The sequence below is a fragment of the Hemicordylus capensis genome, chromosome 2 (genome assembly GCF_027244095.1).
Source record: "Hemicordylus capensis ecotype Gifberg chromosome 2, rHemCap1.1.pri, whole genome shotgun sequence".
Lineage (NCBI taxonomy): Eukaryota > Metazoa > Chordata > Lepidosauria > Squamata > Cordylidae > Hemicordylus > Hemicordylus capensis.
The window spans coordinates 171,205,882-171,232,097 of record NC_069658.1 but is presented as its reverse complement, the minus strand read 5'-3'; the positions used below and the strand labels follow the sequence as shown (position 1 = coordinate 171,232,097).

General features: G+C 44.0%; 1 protein-coding gene across 8 annotated transcripts in view; it reads left to right on the top strand.

Moving 5' to 3' along the window:
* LOC128345901 (alpha-2-macroglobulin-like protein 1) overlaps positions 1-10,670 on the top strand; it is a 137,573-nt gene extending 126,903 nt beyond the window's left edge. For all 8 annotated transcript variants that reach the window (XM_053298538.1, XM_053298535.1, XM_053298536.1 and 5 more), the window contains 4 exons: positions 5,297-5,365; positions 5,515-5,617; positions 9,486-9,527; positions 10,142-10,670. In XM_053298538.1, coding sequence (XP_053154513.1) covers positions 5,297-5,365; positions 5,515-5,617; positions 9,486-9,527; positions 10,142-10,167 — 240 coding nt within the window. In that variant the 3' untranslated portion in view covers positions 10,168-10,670. The remainder of the gene's footprint in view (positions 1-5,296; positions 5,366-5,514; positions 5,618-9,485; positions 9,528-10,141) is intronic.
* The last annotated feature ends 15,546 nt before the right edge of the window (positions 10,671-26,216 follow it).

Below are 26,216 nucleotides of genomic sequence, written 5' to 3'. Positions count from 1 at the left end.
ATTATGACTTGGAGGGTCCCAGCCTGGGGGGCCGCTTATCCAAGTTCTTCCCCATGTGGTCCCAAACAGTATCGGACGAATGGGTCCTAAATCTGATCAAATTCGGGTACAGAATAGAATTGGACTCCCTTCCTCGACAGCGTTTTCTCCCCACACCACGCTCTCGTTGTTCTATCAAAGATGCAGAAGTTACAACCGCCATCAAGCATCTTCTGGATATAGGAGCCATAGAGAGAGTTCCAAACGGCCAGGAAGGGAAGGGAGTCTACTCCATTCTGTTCACCGTTCCCAAAAAGGACGGCTCCCGAAGAGCGGTCCTCGACCTGAAACATCTCAACAGGTACGTGAGAGCAAGAAGATTCCGAATGGAGTCCCTCCGTTCAATTCTGGAGTCTCTACAACTAAACGACCTGCTCTCTTCTATAGACTTGAAAGAAGTGTATTTACACATACCCATTCACCCAGAGAGCAGGCGCTTCCTCCACTTCAAATATGGGGGAAACGAATTTCAATACAAGGCTCTTCCATTCGGACTGTCATCAGCCCCAAGAGTCTTTACCAAGGTCCTAGCACCCATCCTAGCCCATATACGTCTTCGGGGGGTGCATGTCTTCGGGTACCTGGACGATCTTCTTTTAAAATCCAGCTCCACAGTCTCCCCAAAGACCAACCTGGAGACGACACTTTACACCCTGGAACATCACGGGTTCATGATCAACAGACCCAAGAGTCAGCTGATACCAGCCCACAGGATTCAACACCTGGGGTTCGTCATAGACACCATAAAAGGTCGAATCTACCTTCCAGAGGACAGTATTCACACCCTAATGGCAGAATCCCGTCTGGCCTTCCTGTCATGGAAGTCTCCTCTGCTGTCACTAGCTCGACTGTTAGGCCTGATGGTCTCGACCCTGGAGGCAGTCCAGTGGGCGAGGTTCCACCTCAGAAGCCTGCAGTGGTTCATCCTCTCCTTCCAGAGTTACATCTCCAGGAAGCGAAACATCATGGTGCATCTCCCCTCCAAGGTCAGGATGTCTCTGCACTGGTGGTGCTGCACCCAGAACTTAGCCCACGGGAAGCGCTTCACAGAGTTTCCGAAACTGATAGTAACGACAGATGCCAGCAACAGGGGCTGGGGGGGGCCACTGCCTCCAGTATTCTGTCCAGGGGAAATGGAACAAGGAGGAAAAACTGCATTCCATAAATTGGCTGGAACTCAGAGCCATAAGGCTTGCCTTACTTCAGATGTCTTTCCTGGTCAAAGGGAAGGACATTCTGATCAAGACGGACAACACCACTGCGAAAGCACACATCAACCGGGAAGGAGGAACCCGATCCAGATCCCTGTACTAAGAGTCGGTCATCCTACTTTCATGGGCAGAGCGTCACCTGAATTCTCGGCACATCACGTGAAAGGAGATCTGAATTCCATTGCGGACTGGCTCAGCAGGGAGGACCTCCTACCGGGAGAATGGTCACTGAACCACGAAACTTTCAGTCAGCTGGTACTCAGGTGGGGCCCCCGGAGGTGGACCTCATCGCGACCCCCCTCAACGCAAAAAGAGAAAAATTCTTCACCAGATTTTATTGCCCAACAGCAGCTGGGACAGATGCCCTATCCTGCCAGTGGCCCAGGGGCGTGTTATATGCGTTCCCTCCAATTCCACTCATAACAAGGGTGCTAAGACGCATCAAGACTCAAAAAGCAGAGGTCATATTGGTGGCTCCCTTCTGGCCAAGAAGACCGTGGTTCGCGGATCTGATATCTCTAGCAACCGACAGGCCATGGCATCTTCCAGTAACACCAGACCTCCTCCTGCAGGGCCCGGTCCAGCACCCCAACCCAGCTTGGTTCCAGCTAGCCGCCTGGAGGCTGAGCGGCAACTGCTAACCGCACAGGGAATTTCTCAGAAGGTTGCTGGCACCATCCTGGCCTCCTGGCGCCCTTCTACTAATAGGATCTACCAGTATACCTGGAGGATGTTTCTGAGATGGTCACGCAGACACAGAATTTCCAGAGGTCAGGCAACATTGTCCCACCTCCTCCAATTTTTGCAGGACGGGCTGGATAAGGGTTTAAAACCGAATACTCTGAGGAGGCAGGCGGCTTCCTTACTCCCTATGATCTCAAAGGTAGAGACGGCGATCTCTTCATTTTAACCCTTACTAAAGAGGTTTCTGAGAGGAGCAACATTACTATCACCTCCAGTAGCCCACCGATTCTCTTCATGGGACCTGCACCTTGTCCTGAGGGCATTGCAACAGGCACCTTTCGAACCTGTCAAGTCGATTGCACTCCGGCTTCTCTCTATGAAGATCGCCTTCCTGGTGGCGATCACTTCAGCCAGACGCGTGTCTGAATTGAGGGCCTTATCAGTGCATAAGTCATACTGCATCTTTACACAGGACTCAGTACGCCTCATCCCGGACCCGTTCAGGCTCCCGAAAGTGCTCTCTAATTTTCATGTAGCACAAGATGTTTTTCTTCCATCATTTTGTCCCCATCCAGTGCACCCTCATGAAAAGCTATGGCATAAGCTGGACGTGAGACGATGCTTAAAGCAATACATCAAATGGACTGCCGGGTTTCGTAAAACTGACTCCCTGTTCATATCCTACCTGCCAACCTCTATGGGAGAGGCGGTGTCTCCCAGGACTATAGCCAGGTGGATCAGGGTGTGTATATCACTGGCTTACGAGGCTCAAAAAGCACGTCCGCCAGAAAACATCTGGGCCCACTCTACCAGATCTGCAGCAACTTCAGCGGCATTCACCACTAACGCTCCCATTCATGAAATCTGTAAGGCAGCAGTGTGGAAGAATCCTTCCACTTTTGTTAAACATTATAAACTCGACCTGTATGCCTCCGCCCAAGCGACGTTTGGGAGATGGGTCCTGCAGAGGGTGCTTCCCCAGGAGTAGAGCAGCCGGTGGGTTCCCTCCCGGAGACGTGCTGCTTTGGTATGTCCCAATGAGATGCCTTGATAGCAGCAACCGAGAACGGAGCATTGGTTACTCACCGTGAAGGCTTCTTCTGGTTACTGCTGTCAAGGCATCTCAGCCCACCCATTGGTCTTCCTTTTTACCTTCATTAGTTCCGCTGCTCTTCTCCATGGGAACAACTATATTTTTCACTGGGTAATTAGGAAATAGTCAGTACCGTCAGGGATTATGCCACGACAGTTTTCTACTGTGGGTTATCTAAATTCTCTGGTGTTGTGCAGTTTAATCTGTGTTATGAGTCTTCTCTGTCATCTCTCGGCCTATAAGAACTGGGGCGGGGTTATCCCCGTCTGGCTATATAGGACTGTTCTATTTTAGAAATTTACATGGTCCTGCCCAGGAGCATGTGACGAGGATAACCCAATGAGATGCCTTGACAGCAGCAACCAGAAGAAGCCTTCACGGTGAGTAACCAATGCTCCGCTCTCCCCTCTTACAGAGGTGTTGCTAGGTACTTAAAAGATCCAGGGCTTGGGCCGACAGGGCCTGCCTGGGGCCCGCAGCCTCACCACATTTTGATAATTAAACCCTTTCATGCTCTCTAAAGGTATCCAATATTCTTCTCCCCACTAGCTAAAAATTAATCACCTGTTTCTCCTGCAATCAATATGCACACACTGTTTAGAACCAGTGTGGTATAATGATTAGAGTGTTAAGACTAGGCCTGTGGGATTTGGTATTCCCCAGTCATGAGACCTGCTTCAGGACTTTAGGTGAGACACTCTGGGGCTATTCTGACGATCACAAAAATCGGGCTAGGAAAGCCTAGCCCGATTTTTGTCAATCGTCAGAACCACCGGGCTCGGCTGTAAGCCCGGTGGTTCTAGAGAGGGTAACCTGCTCAAGAACCCATGCCCTTAGCCCGGGTTTGCGGAGTGAGCGCTCTGCAAACCCAGGCTATCTGCTCGTGAGTAGCCGTGCTGCGGCTCCGCGCTGTGGCTACTAGCGAGTAGACCCCAGACTGGGAGGCGAAGAGCCGGCTCCCGGCTCCGGGGGTCTCCCCAGTATGCCCTGCGCACTTGCACAGGGCATACTGGGGCTTCTGGGGGCTGCATGGCCCCCGAGATCCCCAGACCCCGCCGGCTCCATCAAGGAGCCGGCAACCGTGTGGCAACCGATCTGGCCACCCAGGGCTGCCTGCCCGGTCGTCTGTGAGCCCGGTGGTTTGGCAGAAAGTGGATCTCATGGATCGTGAGACCCGCCCCCCTCTCTCCTCCAAACCTGCCTCACAGGATTGTTGTGAGGATAAAAGTGGGGCGTAAGAACATGTACACTACCCTGAATTCTTTGGAGGAAGAACAGGATATGTGTCATAATAAAATATACCTGTCTACAACCTATACATATTTATATTGACTTTTAGCCACATGCACTCCAATCCTAAACATGTAGACACAGAAGCAAACTCAAACAGTTTTTTTACACCTATCACAGCAGCAAGCAGTCCAGTTTGCATTTTGTTTAAGCAAAAAGTGTAAACTATAGTGTATGTCTATACACCCCAGTGTGTATAGTGTATGTCTATACACTACAGAAGGAAAAGCCACCAATTTGGTTTCAAACAGGACAGCAGAATGGCATAAATGTTTACCTCAATTTCTTAGGATTTAAAGACCACCAAGCATTCCACTGGCAAGAGAGTTTTTTAAAAAAAGTTTTTTAAAAGTATTTGCAAAGCCCCCGGAGGTTCCTGGAGAGACCCCCGAGCCTGGGAGGCTGCTTGCTTCCTGGCTGTAGCAAACAAAACTTGAGTTCTGTTAATAAAATGGCATAGAGAGGGGCAGGAGCTGTGGTGAACTGAAGTGGGGCTAAATGCAGTCCTCAAGTCATCAGTGTTAACATAAAACCTTGGAGCCACAAATTGCCCTTGTTGCTCACCCCACCTCAGGGCCAGCCTTAGGGCTTTTGGGACCCTAGGTGAAATTTGACTTTCGCGCATCTCAGCCCCAAGCGAGAAGTGCGGAGCCCCAGCTTTAACTTGAGCCAGGCAGGCAGCTTACTCACTGGTAGAGGAGAGAGAGAGAGAACGGAAGGCAAGGCAAGGCTGGCTTTTCTTGCTTGCTAATTCTCTGCCCCGCCCCACACACCCATTAGGATGGATATCACATGGGCACTTCCAGCAAGTCAAGCATGTCAGTGGTTGCTTGGAGAAGGAAAAGGAGGCAGGTAGCACCTCCCCTCAATAACCGGTGCCTTATGTGGCTGCCTAGGTTACCTGCCCCACTTGTCTGGATGTACGTGTTGTAATGTGTACATGAAACCATAATTAAAGTGTTTCTTTTCTTTTTAACAGCTGGATAGTCAACCACGCGTAAAGAAGGTGGAATTTGACCCTGGCAAAATCAGCATCTACCTGGATTGGGTGAGAGCTAAGCAGATCTCTGTCAGCTTGAGACAGGGGCAAATCTGAGGAGGGTATTCATTCTATCTGGTTGTGAGGATAGAGGGCATGAATAAAGGGTTGTTGTCTGGTGTCAATATGAGACATTTCCCATCTTTCTCTCTCTCTAGCTGGATAGCAATGTTCAAAGCTACAGTTTCTCTGTGGAGCAGGAAGTTGAAGTGACTGATCTGAAGCCAGCAATAGTGAAACTCTATGATTACTACCATCCAGGTATGCATCTTACTAGTGGAATCAGTGTCTATCATTTTACATTCAATCATCCAAAAACCTGCTAGTTTATTTAAAGCCAGAGTTAAGGCTATCTGAGTCTGACTCAAGCTTCACAACCTGGAACCTAAGGCTCATGCCTTAATAGATGTGTCACATGGTCAATAATGACGTTGTGCAATGTCACAAATTGTGCTTGCTTACAACTTGCACCCACATGCTTCTTTGGTCTCTGAGGCCCAACTCAAGCTGTGGAGGGGAGAGTGCCTGGTGCCAGCAAAGATGCTCCACATTGTCCTGGTCCTGTATGTTTCATTCAGTGCTGTCCTCTTGCACCATACCTCAAACTCAAAGAAATAACTGAAGATAAAATACACTCTTTCTCTTTATTTATATAATGCTTCTGCAGCTAATACAGGTACTTCATGCCCTGTCTCTAAATCTTCTGAACTATTCATTCTGCCCCTTCACTTCCTGTTCCTCCTCTAAACACCACTTCCCTGTTGCTGCTTCTAATGCAGCATATTGAGGTGATTCTCACGATCAGCAAAAAGTGGGCTAAGGGAGCTGCTGCCTCCCATCTGCTGCCATGGGAGCTGTGTGGCTCCTGGCAGCAAACCCTCCTAATTCTTCTTCCCCTTAGCCAAGCTTAGCGGAGCGAGCGCTCCACTAACCCCATCTTTTTGATCATGCATTGCCACGGCATGGCTCCGTGTCACAGCAACACATGAGGAGACCCCCCGCTGGAAGGCTGGAACAAGTCTCCCGACACTGGGGGTCTCTCCAGGATGCCCCGCGCACTTGTGCGGGGTATTCTGGAACTTCCGGGGACCACATGGCCCGCAATCCTCACAGCCCCCGCTGGCTCTGTGATGCAGCCAGCAGTCGTGTGGGCGGCCAATTCGGCCGCCCAGGACTGCCTGAATAATTGTCTGCGGGGAGAGTGGGCTAAGCTTGCTCTCCCTGCAAACCCGCTCTCGGCAAGTCTCACTGATTGTGAGACTTGCCTCATTGTTACACTGTACTGTCTTATGAACCATCTGAGCCATTGCAGGTTTTCAAACTTGGGTTGGCAGATGTTGTTGGACTACAGTGACTTAAGTTATTTTGGCTGGGGATGATGGGAATTGTAGCCCAGCAGTATCTGGCAACCCAAGTTTGAAAACCCCTCCTTATTTTATTGATACATAAAAAACCCATTGAGGCTCTCCACACCAGTACTAAGGCTCTCCACACCAGGCTCTGTGTGGAGACCGGGCTTAGCTGCAGATGAGCTTCCCTGCAGACGAGCAGGGAGCCGTCCCTGGGTGGCCAGATTGGCTGCCCTCACGACTACCGGCTCCATCACAGAATCGGTACGGCAAGGATCGGGGGCCGCTTGGCCCCTGGAAGTCCCAGGATGCCCCACCAGTACTGCGCAGGGCATTTCACAGAGCCAATAGGAGCAGCCGGGATCAGGGGCCACCCAGCCCCCCGGAAGTCCCAGGATGCCCCGCTGGTAGTCCGTGGGGCAAGTGCGCAGGGCATTCTGGGGAGACCCCCGAGGCCAGGAGACTGCTTGTAGCCTCCTGTTTGGGGATCTACTCATGTGTCACCACAACTCAGAGCTGCACACCAGCGGCACACGATCAGTAAAACAGGGTTAGCGGAGGATTCACTCCTCTAACCTCATTTAAGGTTGGGAACTTAAGTGGGATAACTGCCAGGAGCCACGCAGCTCCTGGCGGTTCCGCAGGAAAGTGGGCTGGGTTCCTGCTGTCCTGAGAATAGCCTCATTATGTTGCAGTCCCAGATCCAGAGTAAGAAAATTGCATATTCACATCATTCAACAGGGGAGCTTTACTGGAGTGCACAATGAAACCTCCTTTCTGTTGAGTCACAGTAAGGATGGTGAAGAGGGCCTCCCCCCAATTGTTACCCACCCACCCGTCCTATCCTCCAAGCTAAGGATGTAAACAATAGTCATGGCTCAACTCACAGGAAAATTCCTCTAACAATACAGATTCCCACTTTGTGGAGCTTAAGCCACTTTGAGGTAGCCTAAACTCTGCTCTTCAACCAGCAGGTTTTTTGAACATTGAATTTCCATGGTTTGTGAAAAGGAAATTTATGTTTGAGCATGTATCTTTAAATTTGTTGCACCTGAGCTTGTATGTTTTTGTTTGTGTGTGTGTATATATTTCTACATGTTTCCGTTACATGTCCATGTGTTTGTGTTGTATGTGTGTGTGTATCTATTTGAGTGGCTCTGTGTGTGTGTGTGTGCCATGTGACTGTGTGTACAGCATGCATCTGTGTAGCGTGCATCTGTGAGGAATCTTTTGCATGCATGTGTATGTGTGGTGCGCTTGTGTGTGTGCATTTGTGTATTTTGTTGCATGGGTGTATTTGTGCATTTGTGTGTTATGCAGTTGTTTGTATTTGTGTGTTGTACGTTTATGCTTGACATGTATTTGTTCATGCTGTGTTTTCATGTGTATTGCATGCATCTGTGTAGTGTTGCATGCCCGTTTGTGCACCGTGCATTTGTAAATGGGTTTATGTGTTGGATGTTTGTGTCTGTGCTGCATCTATGTGTTTGTTTATTTGTGTTGTGTGCATACATGTGTCTGTGTGTTTCATAGAAGTGCTTTTGTGACTTTGCACATGTTGCAAATTTGTATGTGTTGCAGTCTGTGCATTTGTGTTGCGTGTGCTTGTATGTTTCTGTTATGTGTATGTGTTGCACACAACATTGTATTGCATGTGTTTATGTTGTGTGTGTATTCTGTGTTGCATACATGTGTTTTTGTTTCTGTGTTGGGTATTTATGTGTGTCCTGTACATGTGTATGCTTGTGTTAGGTGCATAGGATTATATTTCTGTGCTCTGTTTATTTGTGTATGTGTGTTTTGCTCATGTATGATCCCTGCTGACTGTATTGCTGATGTGCTGACCCCTGCTAACTGAGCAAAGATGCACCTTATAAAAAGTGGTGATTCTCTTTATTGAGCAGGGGGAGAGCAACTGGCCCTCAGCACAGCCTACAGTGGCTGTTGCTGGTGTCTGTCTTATGTTTCTTTTTTAAACTGTGAACCCTTTGGGGACAGGCCATTTTAATTAATGGTCATGTATTGCCATGGTGCAGCGCCATGCCAACACATGAGGAGACCCCCGCCAGGAGGCTGAAACAAGCCTCCCAGCCTGGGGGTCTCTCCAGGATCCTGGAACTTCTGGGGGTCACGCAGCCCCTGATCCCCGCAGCCCCCGCCGGCTCCATGACGGAGCCAGCAGTCGTGTGGGTGGATGATCCGGCCAACCAGGGCTGCATGAACAATCACCTGCGTTCGAAGCCTGCTCTCCCTGCAAACCCGCTCTCGGCAAGTCTCACTGATAATGAGACTCGCCTCTTTGTGTATTTGTGTTATGCCTCTGTTTTGCATTGTTTGTGTGTTTGTGTTGTACCTGTGTTGTATGCATTGTATGCATATGTGCTTTGCATGTGAGCATGTTGCATGCATTTGCATATCACGTTTGTGCTGCATATCACGTTTGTGTGTTGCATGTGTATGCTTTGTGTGCTGTGTTGTGTGTTTCTGCGTTTGTGTGTGTTTTCATGTGATGATGCATGCACATATTGTGGTTGCATTGCATGTATGTGTTTCTATGGACTGATTCAGATGAAACTCAGTCCACTGCCCCATTTACACACAGGGCTGGAGCCTCATCAGGCCCCTCATCACTCAAGGGCATGTTGACGTGTTCTTGGCATGTCCCCTACTCATGTGTGATCATTTGAATGACCCTTACATGCACTGCAAAACCTTGTGAAAGTAAGTTTAAGAGAGGCAGTTAAATCTTTATAATACAGAAGATTCTTCTATCCAAACAGATGACTATGTGGTTGCTAATTACAACGCTCCCTGCAGTTCAGGTAAGGATGTGATGCGGCTAATCCCTCAGTGGATGGCGAGAGAGACTGAAAGAGTGGTTGGGTTTTGTGTGCTACGTGATGGTAGATGGATTCCATCTCCTTTCTGACCACTGGTGTGCTAAAGCGCTCTTTCTTGTGATAGATAGATAGTGTGCAGTAAGGAGGTAAACTGAATACTGCTCCATTATTCAAGCAGCTGCTATATTGAAAACTAACATTTTTTAGAGGTGCATTGCTTGCATGCTTTTTTCTTCAATTCATGTGTAATGACCTTCCATGGGAGAAAAACCTTAATGGTGAGGATAGATAAGCCCTCGGATCACGGATATTTTAAGCAAAACCTTCAGTGCAGTGGATTGGATTCACCGTTTAAACTGCTGCTTTCAACTTGAGATTTCCTTAATCCATCTTCTGTGTTCAGATTTCCTTATAGACACTCCCCATGATCATAGGAAGGCTGCTTTAGATAATTGTTTGAGATGGTTGCCTCCATGCAGTGAGCTGGCTGCATAAAATGAATCTTGCAAACGTGCAGTGGCCTGATGCCACAAACAATTTTTAGTTTTAATGTATTATATTACATTATAGTTTCTAACGTGCATTTCTTTCCACAGAAAGCACAAAAGAAGATATGGCCTAAAATCCTCTACCTTTTGTATACTATATTAATTATCCTAGAGTGAATATTGAAATTGCTGGAGAAGATTGTCCTGTCATTCTTTGGGGACTGTTTATTTAATCACAATCTCAATACCATAGGACTGGAAGAACCAAAAGGTTATTTAGACCAGCCCCACTCTGTAATGGTAAGATTCTTCTGGCTAGATAATTGAACAAACGATGAAATCTAAAGCTAACCAGCAGTGCCATTCGTCACAAAAGACAGGCCACAAAGGAACAGAGAAGCTCTTCTAGAACCTTCCGTTTCCATGTCAAAATAGGTTTGTTGGTTGGAGATCTTTCCATTCGGGTTCTGCCTAATTTCTAGAATGGTTCTTGCTGCCATTTTGGATTGCAGTTGTCTTGGTTCTGGGGATGAATTGATCAGCATCTGGCACTTTGAGAGTCGTAATTGCCAGCGCAAGTGGCAATTACAATTATAGAAATCGAAATTGAATAAATAAATAAATAAGTTTCACTGTGCATATGCAGAAGCTTCTGACAAAAGTCAGGTCTTGTGAGAACATTCTGGGCACATTCCCCAATTGATTCCAGAGCAGTCCCAAAGGTGGAGCTCAGCAGCACCTCTAGACAACTCAGTAAACTGAAGTGTGGGAGGCTTCCTTTTCAAGCACTCAATCAGTCAGACCTCAAGACTTAAACAAATACAATTAAAAGTTTGTGTCGTGATATGAACACGCATTCATATCAAACACATCTACTACTACTACAATATTTATATACTGCTTGTCAACCAAAGTTCTCAAAGCGGTTTACATAGAAAAATAAATAATACATCAAGAAGATGGTCTCCAGGCTGTCCCCAAAGGGCTCACAATCTAAAAATAAACATAAGGCAGACACCAGCAACAGCCACTGGAGGGATACTGTGTTGGGGTTGGATAGGGCCAGTTCTCCACTCATATAAAACATACTCTTGTATATTGAAAAGATTATATAATGATTTAAATATCACTAATTAGCTACAGTGAAATCTTGCTAATTTATATCAAGTTTTGCAGTTTGACTGAAAAGGAAGCGTGTGCAGAAGCCTGCAATCAATCAATCAATTGATTTTGGTCTTGGACTGTAATCAATTTGATTGATTGATTGATGGAGAAGCCTGCAATCGGCCTGTCTGCCTCATCTGGCTGAAGGCTGGGATGAGGAAGGGAGTCTTTCACCCATCCGCCCTCCCTCCCTCCCTCCTCCTGCAGTCACAGTTAATGAGTGGCCGGCAACCGTGGTGGTGAGTGCTGCAGCAGCGCACCTGTCACCACTTGCCAGCACACCACCCACCCCAGCCAGCCCCTTCCCCAGAGGGCAGCCATTCATTTCATAGTTTGGGAGGCAGGAGAGCTCTCGTCACTGTCCTGCTCCGCCACTACTCAACGGCGGCTTTAAGAGTTTTCTAAAGAAAACCCAAGCCCCACCCCTAGGCCATGCCACCTAGGTGGGACCCCCCTTGGAGTCCCTGTCCCAATTTCTGCCAACACCGTGCTGGCAACCCTAATTTAAATCCACCTCACGTTCCTTCACATAATTTCACTTTTCCCATCACTGCTGCCTCCAGACTCCATGTTGCTTTTCTGCTAATCAATCAGCAGAGCCATGATTGTTACAGGGAGCAGGGATGGCCAATCAATCTGTAGTGGCAGAGGGAGGGCACCATGCAAACAAATGCTTCTGTCAAGAAGGGGAAATTACAGCCTAATCAGGAGAACCAGAGTCAGCTGATTCCCTCAGAGAAGAAGGGAGCTTGCTTCAGCCCCACCTCCCACTACTGTAGTTTCTTGTCTTGTGTGAGTGGCCAGAAGAGCTAGCAGCTTGGGAGTATATGAAGGTGGGGGCAAGGAAAAAATACACACACTGTGCCAACCAAACTCTGCAAAGCCAAAATTTTGCAAAAGATATTATACAGAGCAAGCCCACGAAATATATGGGCTTACTATGGTGTAACACCATTTGCACATTTTTTGTATTTGCACAATTTCTGCAAACTTCTTGCATGCAAGATTACTGGGCTGATGTCAGCCATCGAACAGAGAAAGAAACTCCTTAGACTGCCCAAGAACCAGTCACAAAGGATTTGAAACAGCAGAGTCTGTTCTGACTGGTTCTTGGACAAAGTGAGAGCCTTTATTTTAGCTCTTACACAGATGTTTGCTGACAAGTAGAACACAGGTACACAATCAGCTTTCAGGGAGAGTTTCCCCAATCTTGAATGAGTGGGATCTGGGACAAGATTTGAAGATGTCCCCACCATCTTCCTCTCCTTTCCTTGTGCCCTATGTTTTTGCTGCAGAAGAACTCTAAGGACATGCTGGAAAACAAAACAAAAATATCAATAAAACAAGCAGTTCAGGTAAGGATTAATCTGCCTACTCTCAGTGCGCCATCTTCGATTGGGGTGCATAACATGTTCACATACCATGCTGGTCAGGTGTGGCACAACCTCTGTACCAGATTTGATGCAAATCAGCATTGCAAAGTGGTTGGGGAACACACACGGATGGACACAAAAACATGGACAGCAAGGCAGACTCATAAGGGTACATTCCATGCAAAGAGTAAGCTAATAAAACTTTAAAAATGGCACCTACCCCAACTATGATGCCACACTTCCCATGCTCTAAAGCAACAGCCTCTTCCATCCTCTACTGAGTACAGACCATCGCAAATGCAGATATAAATAGGAGTTCATGTGATGTACTCCTGTACATGTGATGCATTCTACATATGTGAATAACCACATGCATACAGACCACACAGATTATATGTTCACATTGAATGCTTGCATGCATACAGGTCTTCATTACGGCCAGAGTCCAGCAGGGGGTGAAATTAACACAATTCACAATAACTAGTAAATCAAGCTGAAATCAAACCATTGACTGTCACAATCTAGATGCTAAGAAACAGATCTTGGCAACATTATAAGTAACCTGAAACTTGTCATCTGATAAAAGAAATGATGCATTAAAATCATTAGAATTACCTGGTAATTCCAATTAAAAAGAAGAAATCAGACTTCAACATAAGTCGGAATAAAATCTACAATAAAAAAGCACATTTCTTCCACACCAGAAGAACACAAACTATGTAGAATGGGGATTTTATAGTATCTGCCCTCCAGAAGCTCTGAAGGGAGAGCATTAAATCATAAAAGCCCCACAATAATTAGAATATGGGAGTGTAAAAAGGTAAGCAGCCATGGCTCTCCCATTGGTCTCACTTGGTGTCCTGCAAAAGGTGGGTATCTGGCTCAAATTAAACTGGAGCTCTAAATCAAAGAGTCATTGCACAAATAATTATCTGGCCTTCTCCCTACACAGCATACACAATGTATCTGGAGATAGGCCACAAGTAAGCATTTTGTGGATGATACATTTCTGCCAACTAGAGTGAAAATTATCACTCAGGGTAAGAGGGACGAGCCCCATAGAAGTACAGTTGTCTGTACCAATAATTGGACTCTGCTCTGGCAAGGCCTGCTTCCAGCCTCAATGCCGTATTAGCAATACACTTAGGAGGAGAGGTGTACCTAGGTAATTTTGGAGCCTGGACCTACAGACCTTTGGTTCCTCCCCCTCCCCTGAAAATAAAGCATCATCATACTCGGCCGGGCAACCACACAACCCGGGACAAACTAAAGAGGATTGGGGGAGGGGCAGGGGCTGTGTTGTCCCTGGACTTCAGCCTGCGAACCCTAACCCTTTGGAGTAGTAAAGAGGGATCCAAGAAACCTAGATTGTACAATCTCAAGTGGCCCAAGCTGGTCTGTGGGCCCAATGGCTTCCCATATAGAAGGTGTGCCAATGACTTTGTCTGAAATCGTTTAATAGCAGCAGTCAGGAAGTGATTTCCTTGCATATAATGATACTTTATAATTGCTGTCACACTCCTTTGGTGTTGTGAATTACACCTGGTTTTGCACTCTGTATATGCTCAGAGGGGAAAAGTCACATCATACATAAACTGAATTGGTTCTTGGAGTTGGTGACCATGTAGGATCTGGGCATGCAAACAGAGACAGAGGAAAACACACTCAGAAAGTTCAATGGGCTTTATTATAGAAAGTTGCTCATCAAGATAAAATTCAAACACATCATCCAAATTAAACATGTTTCCGATTCAAAGTGTAGTGCAATGTGCCTCACTATCCAATGTGTTGGCATGCATGTGCGGTCAGTAACTACAGCTGTCTAGCAAATCCTAATAAAAAAATATTCCAGAGAGAAACAGAGAGAAGAAAGAAGGGAGGGCTTAGGAAAGGGGATGGCAGTGATTAGTAGGGAGGAGGGGAGGAGGGAGCAGGCTGAGCTGTTGAATAGGCATCTCACCAGTTTCATGGAGAAGGCTTCAAAGGACTTGTTCTTTGCTAGGCTTGAGAATGATGCAGGCTTCAAGCAGTCAAGCAGGCTTGTGGAAGATATGCAGAGCAAGGCAGAGAGAGAGCAAGCACCTTGACTTCTCACTATGCAGCAGAAGTCACATACAGTCCCTTGTCCATGTCCAATTCCTGCTTTAGTCCCGCAGCTTGAGCAGCTAACTCTGGGGTTCTTGAGCAAAGATCTGCTGGTTAGGCAAAGCTTGCTGCTTTGTCATGTCCAGAGACCCCTTTTTATAGCAGCTGGATCCTATAGATCTGCACTAGGAGTTCTTTTAAGATAGCAATTTCTGTCATGGATCTCAAAAGTATCAGTCACTCTTATCATAAAACTTCCCTCTCATGACAAAACTGTTTCTTTCCCTCTCATGACAAAACTTGTTTCAGTTCAGAGTGGCATCCTCTGCATACTGTCTTTTTTTTTTTTTTGTCAGGAAGCAATTTATTCCTCTGTTTGTTTTCCAAACATCTGCATTTCTTAAGTTGTTGGTCTGTCTTTGCCTAAGATGCAGGCTCCTAATGCCTCTTGCTCCAAAGATTGTTAAAAAGTCAAAAGGGGTTGTTTAAGCAGGAAGAGGCTAAGCTATATGTGTGAGACAGCAATTAAATTACTTCTTGTGTACATCTACCTAGTGTGTAATTATATATTTTTTAAAAAGAATGTTCAAAGTAACAGCAAAAGGGTACATGTTTGAGGCTAGTTAATCGATGCATTTGACTAAGGCAAAATAATATAGGTGAGATCAACATGGTAAGCATTCTGTCAGAGGAAGTAAAGGACTACCTTCCAGTTTGTCTCCTAGGAGTTAATCATTTCACTCAGAGTTGAGTGAGGCCTTGCATCAGTGTTTATCTGAGCTGAACATTGTTATTGGATATAGGCCTGAGTTCTGAACCAAATTCTAGGTCCAGTCCACTAACTTTGGCCACGCTGGCCATAACATTGGCCAGCGTCAGGAACATAGTTGGCATGGGTGACCCACTTCCCATTGGCCTGGAATACAACACCAAGATATTTAAAGGTGTTGACCTGCTCAGTTTCATGGTTGTCAGTGGTCCACTTATAAACCTTAGGTCTGTTGGAAAAGACCATTATCTTGGTTTTTTATAATTGATGACCAGGCACCAGGCATTCCCCTTCACAGAGTTGAACCAAAGGGGCAATGGGGTCGCTTCAAACCCACCCATGTTTGAGATAGAATGACCATATCATTCACATATAGAAGTAATGGAAGTCATCTATTTGCCAGTTTAGGAGCATGTAGATCTAAACTTTGTATTCAAAGAATAAGTGAATCAATATAAATTATACATTCATATTGCATACATGTGAACAACCACATGCATACAGTACACAAAGATTATGCATGTGTGATAATGTTTGAATGAGGCTTTTATGTGCACTTGTAGAGATCAGAACATGCATACAGATTGTACCTTTTTTTCACAATATGTAAATTTACCCTATGTACTTGAATAGAAGATGATTCTGAATTTAAGTAGAGGTAAATAGGAACAGGACTATGAATTAAAGATGCCTTCTGATTTCCAATATTTAAAAACATGGGGAAACTCTAGCCTTGGATTCAGGTAAATACAGTAAATAGGTCTAGCTCATAGGCTCCCTTTGCACATAACAGGTCCAGTGGGCATAACGGCCAACAGTGGGTCCATTCCCACCCCCTACCCAGCACTCCCAGTCTGGGAGCTGGCAATGGGGGCGGGACTGGCTGCGTGGGCTTCCTCTGATCCTGGAATAACAGCCCTCACCAGCTAATGAGAAGGAAGCTTCCTCCACTAATTCTGGTTTGGGGTAAAATCCCAATCCGGATGACACGGAGGAGGGAAAGGACCCACGGTTGGGTGAATGAAACTTGCTACAGACCAAGGGTTGATTCCAAGGTTTGGCGGCAAAATTGGAACAGTTGGGTTTAGGAACCGTGGTTTCAATCATTCAGATGACGTGGTTCATCGTTATGTCCAAATATGGCCAATGTATTGAACATAATAGTTGCATCTGCCTTTAGCATCTCTATTTTTTAAAAAGTACACATTTGTCTGAAAAGGCATTAATAGAGGAGCTCTGTGTATCTTTCAGTCATATCTGGAGACACAGCAGGTGCCCTATTCGGATATTATGTTGTACGTGCAATTCAGGTGTTTGTACACAACGTCATGCTTTTGTGTGAAAAAAAGCAAATGATTGCATGACCGGCATTCATTTAAAGGAGGCGTACCTTTCTAGGTTTTTTATTCGCCTTGTTTTCTCCTCAGACTTCAGTGATGTCCCCCCACCTGTAAGTGCTTATTCTCCAAATCATTTTTAAGAAAAATTAATTTCAGTTCACATTTGCAAATTATTTTTCAAAGTGTTCCATATGCTTTGCTAAAATTCCCACTGTGTTCTGTTCTCTCTACACATTGACATTGTCAGAAACATTACAATTATTTTTGGTACCAAAGTAGTTAAAATTGTGTGGTAACAACTGGTTCAAGATTCCCTTGCTCTACATCCTCTCTATTACTTTCCAGCACAGAATCATTCAGCTATTACTGAATTGTACTACTGAAACTCTCCAGCTCATAACCAAAAATTGATTTTCTGCTCTCCATTTAAAAATGCACCAGTTTTACTTTTAGAACTTAGCACTTCATTACAGTAGCTGGAGCTTCCTGTTGATATAGCCTGCTGTAAAGAACACCAGCTGAGGGGAGGGGGGGAGTATTTTAAAAAGAAAATTGCATTGCGAGGGAATCTGCAGGCACCATCATCATCATCATCATCATCATCATCATCATCATCATCATTAATTTGATTTCTATACCACCCTTCCAAAAATGGCTCAGGGCAGTTTACACAGAGAAATAACAAACAAATAAGATGGAACCCTGTCCCCAAAGGGCTCACAATCTAAAAAGAAACATAAGATAGACACCAGCAAAAGTCACTGGAGGTACTGTGCTGGGCGTGGATAGGGCCAGTTACTCTCCCCCTGTGTGCACACATATTCAGAAAGTGAAGAGAAAGGGGGCGGCATTCTCTTCATTTTCTGGGCACAGGTGAATGCACGGCAGGGACCTGCTGCCTCTACTCCCCTGTTGGCCAGAAATGGATACTGTGTAAACAAACTGAAGGAAGAAAAATATGCAATGAACCATAATAAAAGACAGAAATATATACGGCCCATACGGACTCCAATTTATGCTTCTACACACTTTATATACTTCCATTCTAAGTTACAGTTCCTACTGCAGGAAAGCCCCCAATCTGGAAAAAATCCTGGACAAAACAGGATTGTTCTGCAGAAATCTGATTTCCTTTTCTCCAATTTTTTAACTTTTCTAATTTAAAGAAAACCAAACCCATGGCCAAAGATAAAGCCTTCTGCCTAGACTTCTACACTTCTGAAGGAATAATCCATACTTCAGTCCTCCAGCACGAACCCGCAACCACGCTCCATAAATCCAGCACTAGATCCTCATTGGACAATCCCAACAAAACTCTGCATTTTACTTCTTGTACCCTTTTCTTTACTTTTATTGTTTTGCTTCCTTTCTTTTTGCTTGGTCAATGACCAGTAGTTAAAATAATCCAACAATACAGTTCAATACAACACAATATGGTTATGCACATTATCTGGTGGGGGGAGGCAGAGATGAACTGACCTTCCCCCAGATGATTGCTCGACCGCACCCACACAATCCACACTGCTCCTGGCAATGTGAATCCCCAGAGGCCAGTGCAACCCGTTCTCTGGATATCCCACAATGCACTGAGATGAGAGAAGTGCATTGGGGGATACCCTGTGAGTCAGGCGCTCTAGGTGCACACAACCCCATCACTGGGGTTAAGGGTGCGCTCATACCCTTGACCCTGGCTAAAGGCCAAGGTAAGAAGTAGGGTTAGGTGGGCTTGCAGTGCTGGGATCCACATAGCTGGGCTGCCCTAGCCTGGGTTAGGCTGCACATGTGAGTAGCCTTCATATAACATCAGCTTCTGTTGTTTTATACTCCCCTTTCCATATACTGATTTATCATAAAAACATAATGGTTTAAAAAAAGATTGAATGTACTATTCACATCAGCTGCGGAGAGACCCATGCGGCGGCCCAGGGTGCTGCCTCTGCCGCACACAAGCACACCCCCCCCCCGCAGCCCTGCCCCATGTCTGACATCAGACGCAGAGAGCATTAAGCCACCCAGCCACACATACATCTGATGTGGGGGCGTGGTTTCACTCTCAAATGGGACTGTGCAGCATTCTTTGTGAGCTCAGTCAGCCAGTGCTGCATTCGCAGCACAGTCGGAGCGACTCTCCCTGCCTTTTAAAGGCAGGGAAAGCCACTCCGGCCATGTTGTGAACACAGTGCTGGCCGATCTACTGTAACTCCCAAACAGGGCCACATGGCCCTGTTTGGGAGTGAAATCATGCCCCCCCCCGTGTCTGATGTCAGATGCAGGGTGTGTGTCTGGGGTGCAGGGTGCGGCCCCTGATTTGTGGTGGCCCAGGTTCTTTGAACCCATTTGCCCAATGGTGGCGCCTCCCCTGATTCACATACAAATTTAACTGTTAACTGATTTTAGTTTTTATTTTAATGATGTAAACCACCCTGAGCCATTTTTGGAAGGCTGGTATAGAAATCAAATAAATAAATACATGGTGTGATTATTATATGCAACACATTCTAGAACAACTATTACTTTGCCTGTTGCCTTAGTGTGAATTCTCATCAGTATTAACCAAGGGACTCTAACGTGTAAATACATTTGGCTGAAATTTAATATGCATGGCCACGCCTGCCTGCCCTGCAGATGCTATGCTGGAGCTCCTGGACAATGATGCAGCAGGCATACGAGAGAAGGACAGCAGGGGCAGGAGAGGAGGCTCCCTCATGGTACTGGAAGGAAGCCTGGGAAGGGGAGAGGCTAGAGTGGAGCCACACACTGGGGCCACTGCGTGCATGCTGAAACAATAGAGATAAATCCGCTAAAGGGAAGATCTTGAATGAAAGAAGCTCTTTCTGTCATTTAGAATGCTCTCCCTGAAGTCAGCAGCTGTCCTCTGCAGACAAATGCTACGGGGGGGTGGGGGGTGGATGTCCAGGGGTGTAGGCAGAATGTCAGAACAGGGTGCTCCCATTTGCTTGCTCCAAACAACAATAAATATTTATATACCACTTTTCAACAAAACTTTCCATAGCGATTTACATAGAGAAATAACACACACACACACACACACACAAGGAAGATGGCTCCCTGCCCCCAAAGGGCTCACAATCTAAAAATAAAAATGATAGACACCAGTAACAGTCACTGCCAGATTTGGCTTAAAATAAGCCAAATTCTGGGTTACGGCGCATTTGACCCACAAGTATACCCCTTAGGTACTGCCAACTCTGAAGTACTGTGCTGGGGGTGGATTGGGCCAGTTACTCTCCACCTGGTAAACAAAGAGAATCACCATATGATCAACAAAAATATATGTTTCTAATCAAGTCTCCTTTGTGCAAGAAAGCCACACACATGTGTAAGTGAAATTTAATATATGCTAATTTAGATATATTTCCAATTATTTGATTATGCTGCAAAGCAGCATTTTTGCAAGAGCAAGGTGGCCATTACTAATCTCAGTTGGTGAAGCAAAATGTCGAGGGTGTTGCAACCTGTTGAATAGCTTAGGAGAAAAGGAGGAACGGTTAAGTGGGCTGCATTCTGCTTCCTGCATACAGCAGCTGATAGAGCGGAAGGACATCCAGGGTGGATACCATTGGGAAGAAAGGAAGAATTATCTAGCCAAGGCATTGAATACTTTGGAGACAGAAGTTTGTGATCCACATAGTGCCCTGCTGATTCAGACACTCTCTTTCCATACCTCTCCAAACCATATCCATGCTGCTAATAAGTGCACAGACACACTGTGGCAAGAGTTGCGTTGGTAACACTAATAGGAATGATGGAGAGAATTCTTAGTGGCTAAATGAGTAGCGTGGACACAGTTTCAAGAGGTATAGAATGAGCATCTATGTCCTAATCTTGGATGAGAGCCCTGCCCACTTGAGGATTGAGCAGATGCCTTTTTTTTTTTAGCTCTGTTTATTTTTAGCGTTTTTCTGGATTTAAGCACTTTATTTTATTGTTTTTATCACCTGCTGGGCATATATAGCTCTTAAATCATTCCTGCTTTGAACTAGTTTCTTAGCAAGGTTCTATTTTGACTTCCACGATGGGTAAAAAGAAGAGGGGGAGAGCCCCTCCTTCACCTTTATCACCATCAATGGAAACAGAGCGTTGTTTTAAACAAAAGAGAATGGATACATTTTTAATCTCTCCTAAGATGCAAGCTTCTGTCTCTCTTCAGAATAGATTTACGAGAAGCTGGGGATTCAGCCCCCCTGGACGGGCAGGACGTGGGGGGACAAAATTTGAATGAACTAAATGGAGAAGACCCCCTGTGCTCCAATACTTTCAACTGTAAGAGTCACTATGTTGACAAACAGAGGGTTGTCACAGTTCTGTACGCTGATGGCTAGCACCCTAAGATTTATGATTCAAGCAATTAAAAGGTTAGAAAATAAGATTGATGATCTATCTAAGGAGCTGATACTTCAAAGGCGGCTAGAGGTTTGCAACCCTCCTACAAGTCAATTTGAAGAGGATATAAACCCCCAAAGCAGGGAAAGAGTGAGTAACTGCGAGGTACCTCCGTTGTGTAGTAACAAAGTCAATTATAGGCTTTTGCCTAATCATACTTGTTTAACTATTGCTCAGCTGCCTTGTAACTTACATAAATGGACAAACAATCGAGAATATTACACTCCTAATCTGGGATTGGCAGGGCACTGTGCGAAACGAAAGCCATTGACTCTTAGATGTATTTTGTGTCTCTTTTCAGTGTCTCACTCTATAGGAACTGCTGGTAGCAAGCTTGGAGGAGAGAGAAGTAGGGAAGAAGTAGCCCTGCCTTATTAGCCAGTATGAGTCTGTCAAGAACAAGTCATAGAAGGATATGTTCACACCAGTTCATTCCGGGTAATGAATGCTGGCATGTTCGGAACCAACAGAAGTTTCCAAACAGTCTGCAAAAGCAGCTCCAGGTTCAATGCACCACAGTAATCTAACTTTGATGTTATTAAAGCAAGGATTGCTGTGGCCAAACCATCTCTATCTAGGAAAGTTTCCAGTTAGCATCAAACCTGGTGAAAGGCACCACATGCCATGGATGTGTCCGATGTTAGGGATCCCATGTTAGGGATCCACCTCCTAGCTGCAAACCTACTCTTTGAGAAGGAATGGAACCTCATCTACAATAGGTTGACCATCATGAGCATCAGCTCGCAGACCTATTATCCATCCTACCTTATCCAGCTTGCCTTAATTTATTTGCCCATATCCAGTCCATGACCTATGAGTCTTAATTTATTTGCCCACATCCAGTCCATGACCTATTCCAAGCACCTTTTCTGCACATCCATTGCCACTCTTGAATGCAATAAGGAGAAACAGCTGGATCCCATCAGTATACTGACAGCCCTTCATTCCAGATCTCAGTCAGGACTATTTCATTCAGTGGTTTAATGCAGGTGTTAAACAGCTCAGGTGGCACAAGAGAACACTATGTAACACTAGCACAAGTGTTATGGTGTCAAGCCATAGTCTCCCTTCATCTCATACTGAAACCTATCCTCCAGGTAGGAGCAGAACAACTGAAACATAGTCCCACATCCCAAACATACATTTCAGAAGGCTACAATATGCAGACATCCTGACGGAATTAACTAGAGGAAGTCCCTGTTGACATCTAGTGATCCTTCAGAATATTCCCCAAGTAGTAGCCTCTCATGACTAGACAAGTAGACCATCGTCAGCATACCCATGAGTAGACCCGTTGGCTTACTCATGAGTAGACCCCATGTGCGCTACTCACGAGTTGACCCCGGCCCCCGTCTGCTACTGACGAGCGTTGAATCATCCCCTCCATGCTATCTGAGCAAAGGCTTCCAATGCTACAGACTGCTTCAGTCTTAGACTCCCTCAGCTTTTAGTTACAAGTAAAAATACTCAGTGGTTGCAAGAACATGTCAAAAAGCACCCCAGATGATATTGGGGTGGCAGACATTAAAAACTGTGGTTACCCACTTGCAAAAAACATGGTTGTAAAAACAAATACAAAAAGACCTTTAAAAGGGTAGAACCGGCTTTCTCATGAGGTTTTTTTTTCTTTTTAAATTTTTATTGGTTTTTACAATAACTTAACGATCCCATTACATCTAATTAAGTAAATATTGACTTCCCGCTCACCAATCAGCATGATTCATTAACTATACAAATCAACCATTGCTATAGTAATTCAAAACATATATCCTACACATTGAAAACTCAATTTTACTCTGCCCAACCTGCTATTATTACTAAATTTCAAACCCTGCTGAAAAGTCGATATTAGAAAAATAGTTCTTTAAGTATAGTAATAATGGTTTCCAATCTTCTTTAAAACATTCCAAGTTTTCATCCCTTATCAATACTGTAAGTTTTGCCATCTCAGAATATTCGAAAATTTGTATCAACCAATCTTCTTTTGAGGGCATTTCATTGTCCTTCCATTTCTGCGCATATACTATTCTGGCCGCTATGGTTGCGTACATAAAAAATGTTAAGTTTCTTCTGGAAAACTCTCCTTGCGTTATTCCCAGCAGGAAGGATTCTGGCCTCTTAGGAAATGTCATTTTAAAATTTTTCTTCAACTCATTATATATCATATCCCAAAAGGCCTTTGCCGTCCTGCAAGACCACCACATATGAAAAAAAAAGTTCCTTCACAATGTCCACATTTCCAACATTTGTTTGGAACATTTTTATACATTAATGCTAATTATTTGGGTGTCAAATACCACCTGTACATCATCTTGTAATAATTTTCTTTTAAAGTATAACATCCAGTGAACTTTAAATCCATTTTCCATATTTTTTTCCAAGCTTCCATATCTATATTATGACCCACATCTTGAGCCCATTTTATCATAGTAGTTTTAACCACTTCATCTCTTGTCTCCTCCAAAAGCAACAGCTTATACATCTTAGAAACTAATTTTTCGTCATTTTTACACCGCTCCTTCTCAAATCTCGACATCTGATCCTCAAATTCAACTTTAAGATCCTTCTTATAGATTTCATTTAACTGATGGTACTGAAACCAGTTACTAACCAAATTTTGTACTTCAATTAGGTTTTTAAATTTACAGCCCTGTTCTTGGAAACATAACAAATCCCTGTAGGTACCCCATTCAGGTTGCATATTTACCTCTTTACGTGCTAAAGCTTCAATCGGGGACAGCCATAATGGAGTTTTAGATTCCAATCATTTTTAATATTTTACCCACACTCTCATTAGACTCCTTCTTACATAGTGATTAAGAAAATCTTTATGCACTTTACTTTTATCATACCACAAATATGAATGCCATCCAAACCTTCTATCGAATCCTTCCAGATCAAGTATTCTGGGATTTCTTAATGTTATCCATTCTTTTAACCACGTCAAACAAACAGCATCAAAATACAATCTTAAATCTGGCAGGGTAAGACCACCTCTTTCTTTAGCATCTGTTAAATTTTTAAATTTAATTCTTGGTCTTTTCCCTTGCCAAACAAATTTGGTTATGTCCTTTTGCCATTGTTTGAAACAAGTTAAAGTGTTAATTATAGGAATAGTCTGAAAAAGAAACAGCATTTTAGGTAAAACATTCATCTTCACAGTTGAAATTCTTCCTATTAAAGATAAGTTCATTCTAGTCCATCTTTGCAAGTCAGTTTTTACTATATTCCATATTTTGATATAATTATTTGAAAACAACAGAGTTTTTGTTTGTCAACCAGATGCCCAAATATTTAATTTTCTTCTCCACTTTCAGTTCACTTATTTCAAAAAATCTATCATTAGATTTCTAGTCCATATTTTTTGTCAACACCTTGGTTTTAGTCTTATTTATATAAAACCCGGCCAATTGGCCAAATTGTTGTATTTTTTGCAAAAGTCTTCCGATCTTCTCTAATGGATTTTCTAGAAAAAACGCCACATCATCTGCAAAGGCTCTAAGTTTATACTCTTGTTTCCCAACTTTCGGGCCTTGTAATTGATCATCTTCTCTAATATTTCTGCAAAGCACTTCCAGTACTAATATAAAAAGTAATGGGGAAAGTGGACAGCCTTGTCTAGTTCCTCTTTGTATTTTACAATTATCTGATAATACCCCATTTATAATAATTTTAGCATATTGCTCCAAATACATTGTCTTGATAGCCCTAATAAAATTATTACCAGCTCCCATTACATCCAATATCCTCCACATAAACTGCCAGGAGACATTGTCAAATGCTTTCTCTGCATCCAGAAAAACCATCGCTATCTGTTTATCATTGTGTTTTTCATAATATTCCAATACATTCAGAACTTTTCTCACATTATCTCTTAATTGCCGTTTTGGCAAAAAACCTGCTTGATCTTTGTAAATAAAAAGTCTTAATACAAGCTTCATTCTCCTTGCCAAAATGGCAGCAAAAAGTTTATAATCATTATTTAAGAGTGAGATTGGCTCTTGACTTGCGTTATTATTCTTGACTTGCATTAAATCTTGATCCGGTTTTGGAATTACTGCAGTATTAGCACACTTCCAAGACTCTGGCATAATTCCTCTTTGCAAAATATCATTCATCATCCATTGCAAAGGCTGTAATATTTGATCTTTAAAAGATTTGTAGTACGAAGCTGGTAGCCCATCGGGCCCTGGCGCCTTATTAGCTTTGCTTTGCGTTATTACTTCTGTTATTTCCATTATTGATATATGGTCCTTAGAAAGTTTTGGAATATTTTATGTCTTGAGAAATTTGTCAATTTTTATATCTTCTACTTTATTTCCTTTATAGAATTCAGAATAATATCTAAAAAATTCCCTTTTTATTTCCCTTTCGTCATAGGAAAGCCCATTTTTTGTTTATATCTTGGATATGTACTTATTCTTTTTCTCACTTCTAATTTTCCAAGTCAGCAACTTGCCTGGTTTGTTTGCAAATTCAAATGACTTTTGCTTCGCATATTTTAAGTTCCGTTCAACTTCATTTAATAGTAACAGAGAGAGCTGCTGCTGAAGCACTTTAATGACTTGAGTATTCTTCTTTTTGTCCTTAGCCCATAGAAGTTCTCTTTCTTTTTTAGAAAACTCCATCAATAATCCCTCTTTTTTCAATCTCCATTGTTTTTTAAAATATGCATTTTGTTGTATAAAAAAACCTCTCATAACCGCTTTTCCTGCATCCCAAACTATCTTATTGTCCATTCCTTGGTTTTAAATTCAGTTCAAAATAGTCCTTTAACTTCCTTTTGGCTTTCTCCACAACTTCCGCTTTTTTCAGCAAGTATTCACTCAGTCTCCAGCGAAAGGAAACCGTTCCCTTCTTCTTCCACATAAAGCAAATTGCATTATGATCTGAAAAGGTTCTGGGCAAGGTATCCATTCGTTTCATACATGGTGTAATAGATTTAGATGTCCAGATCATATCTATCCTTGAGTGAGATTTGTATCTTTCAGAGAAATAAGTATACTCCTTTGCATTTGAGTTTTTGATTCTCCACAAGTCGTAGAGAT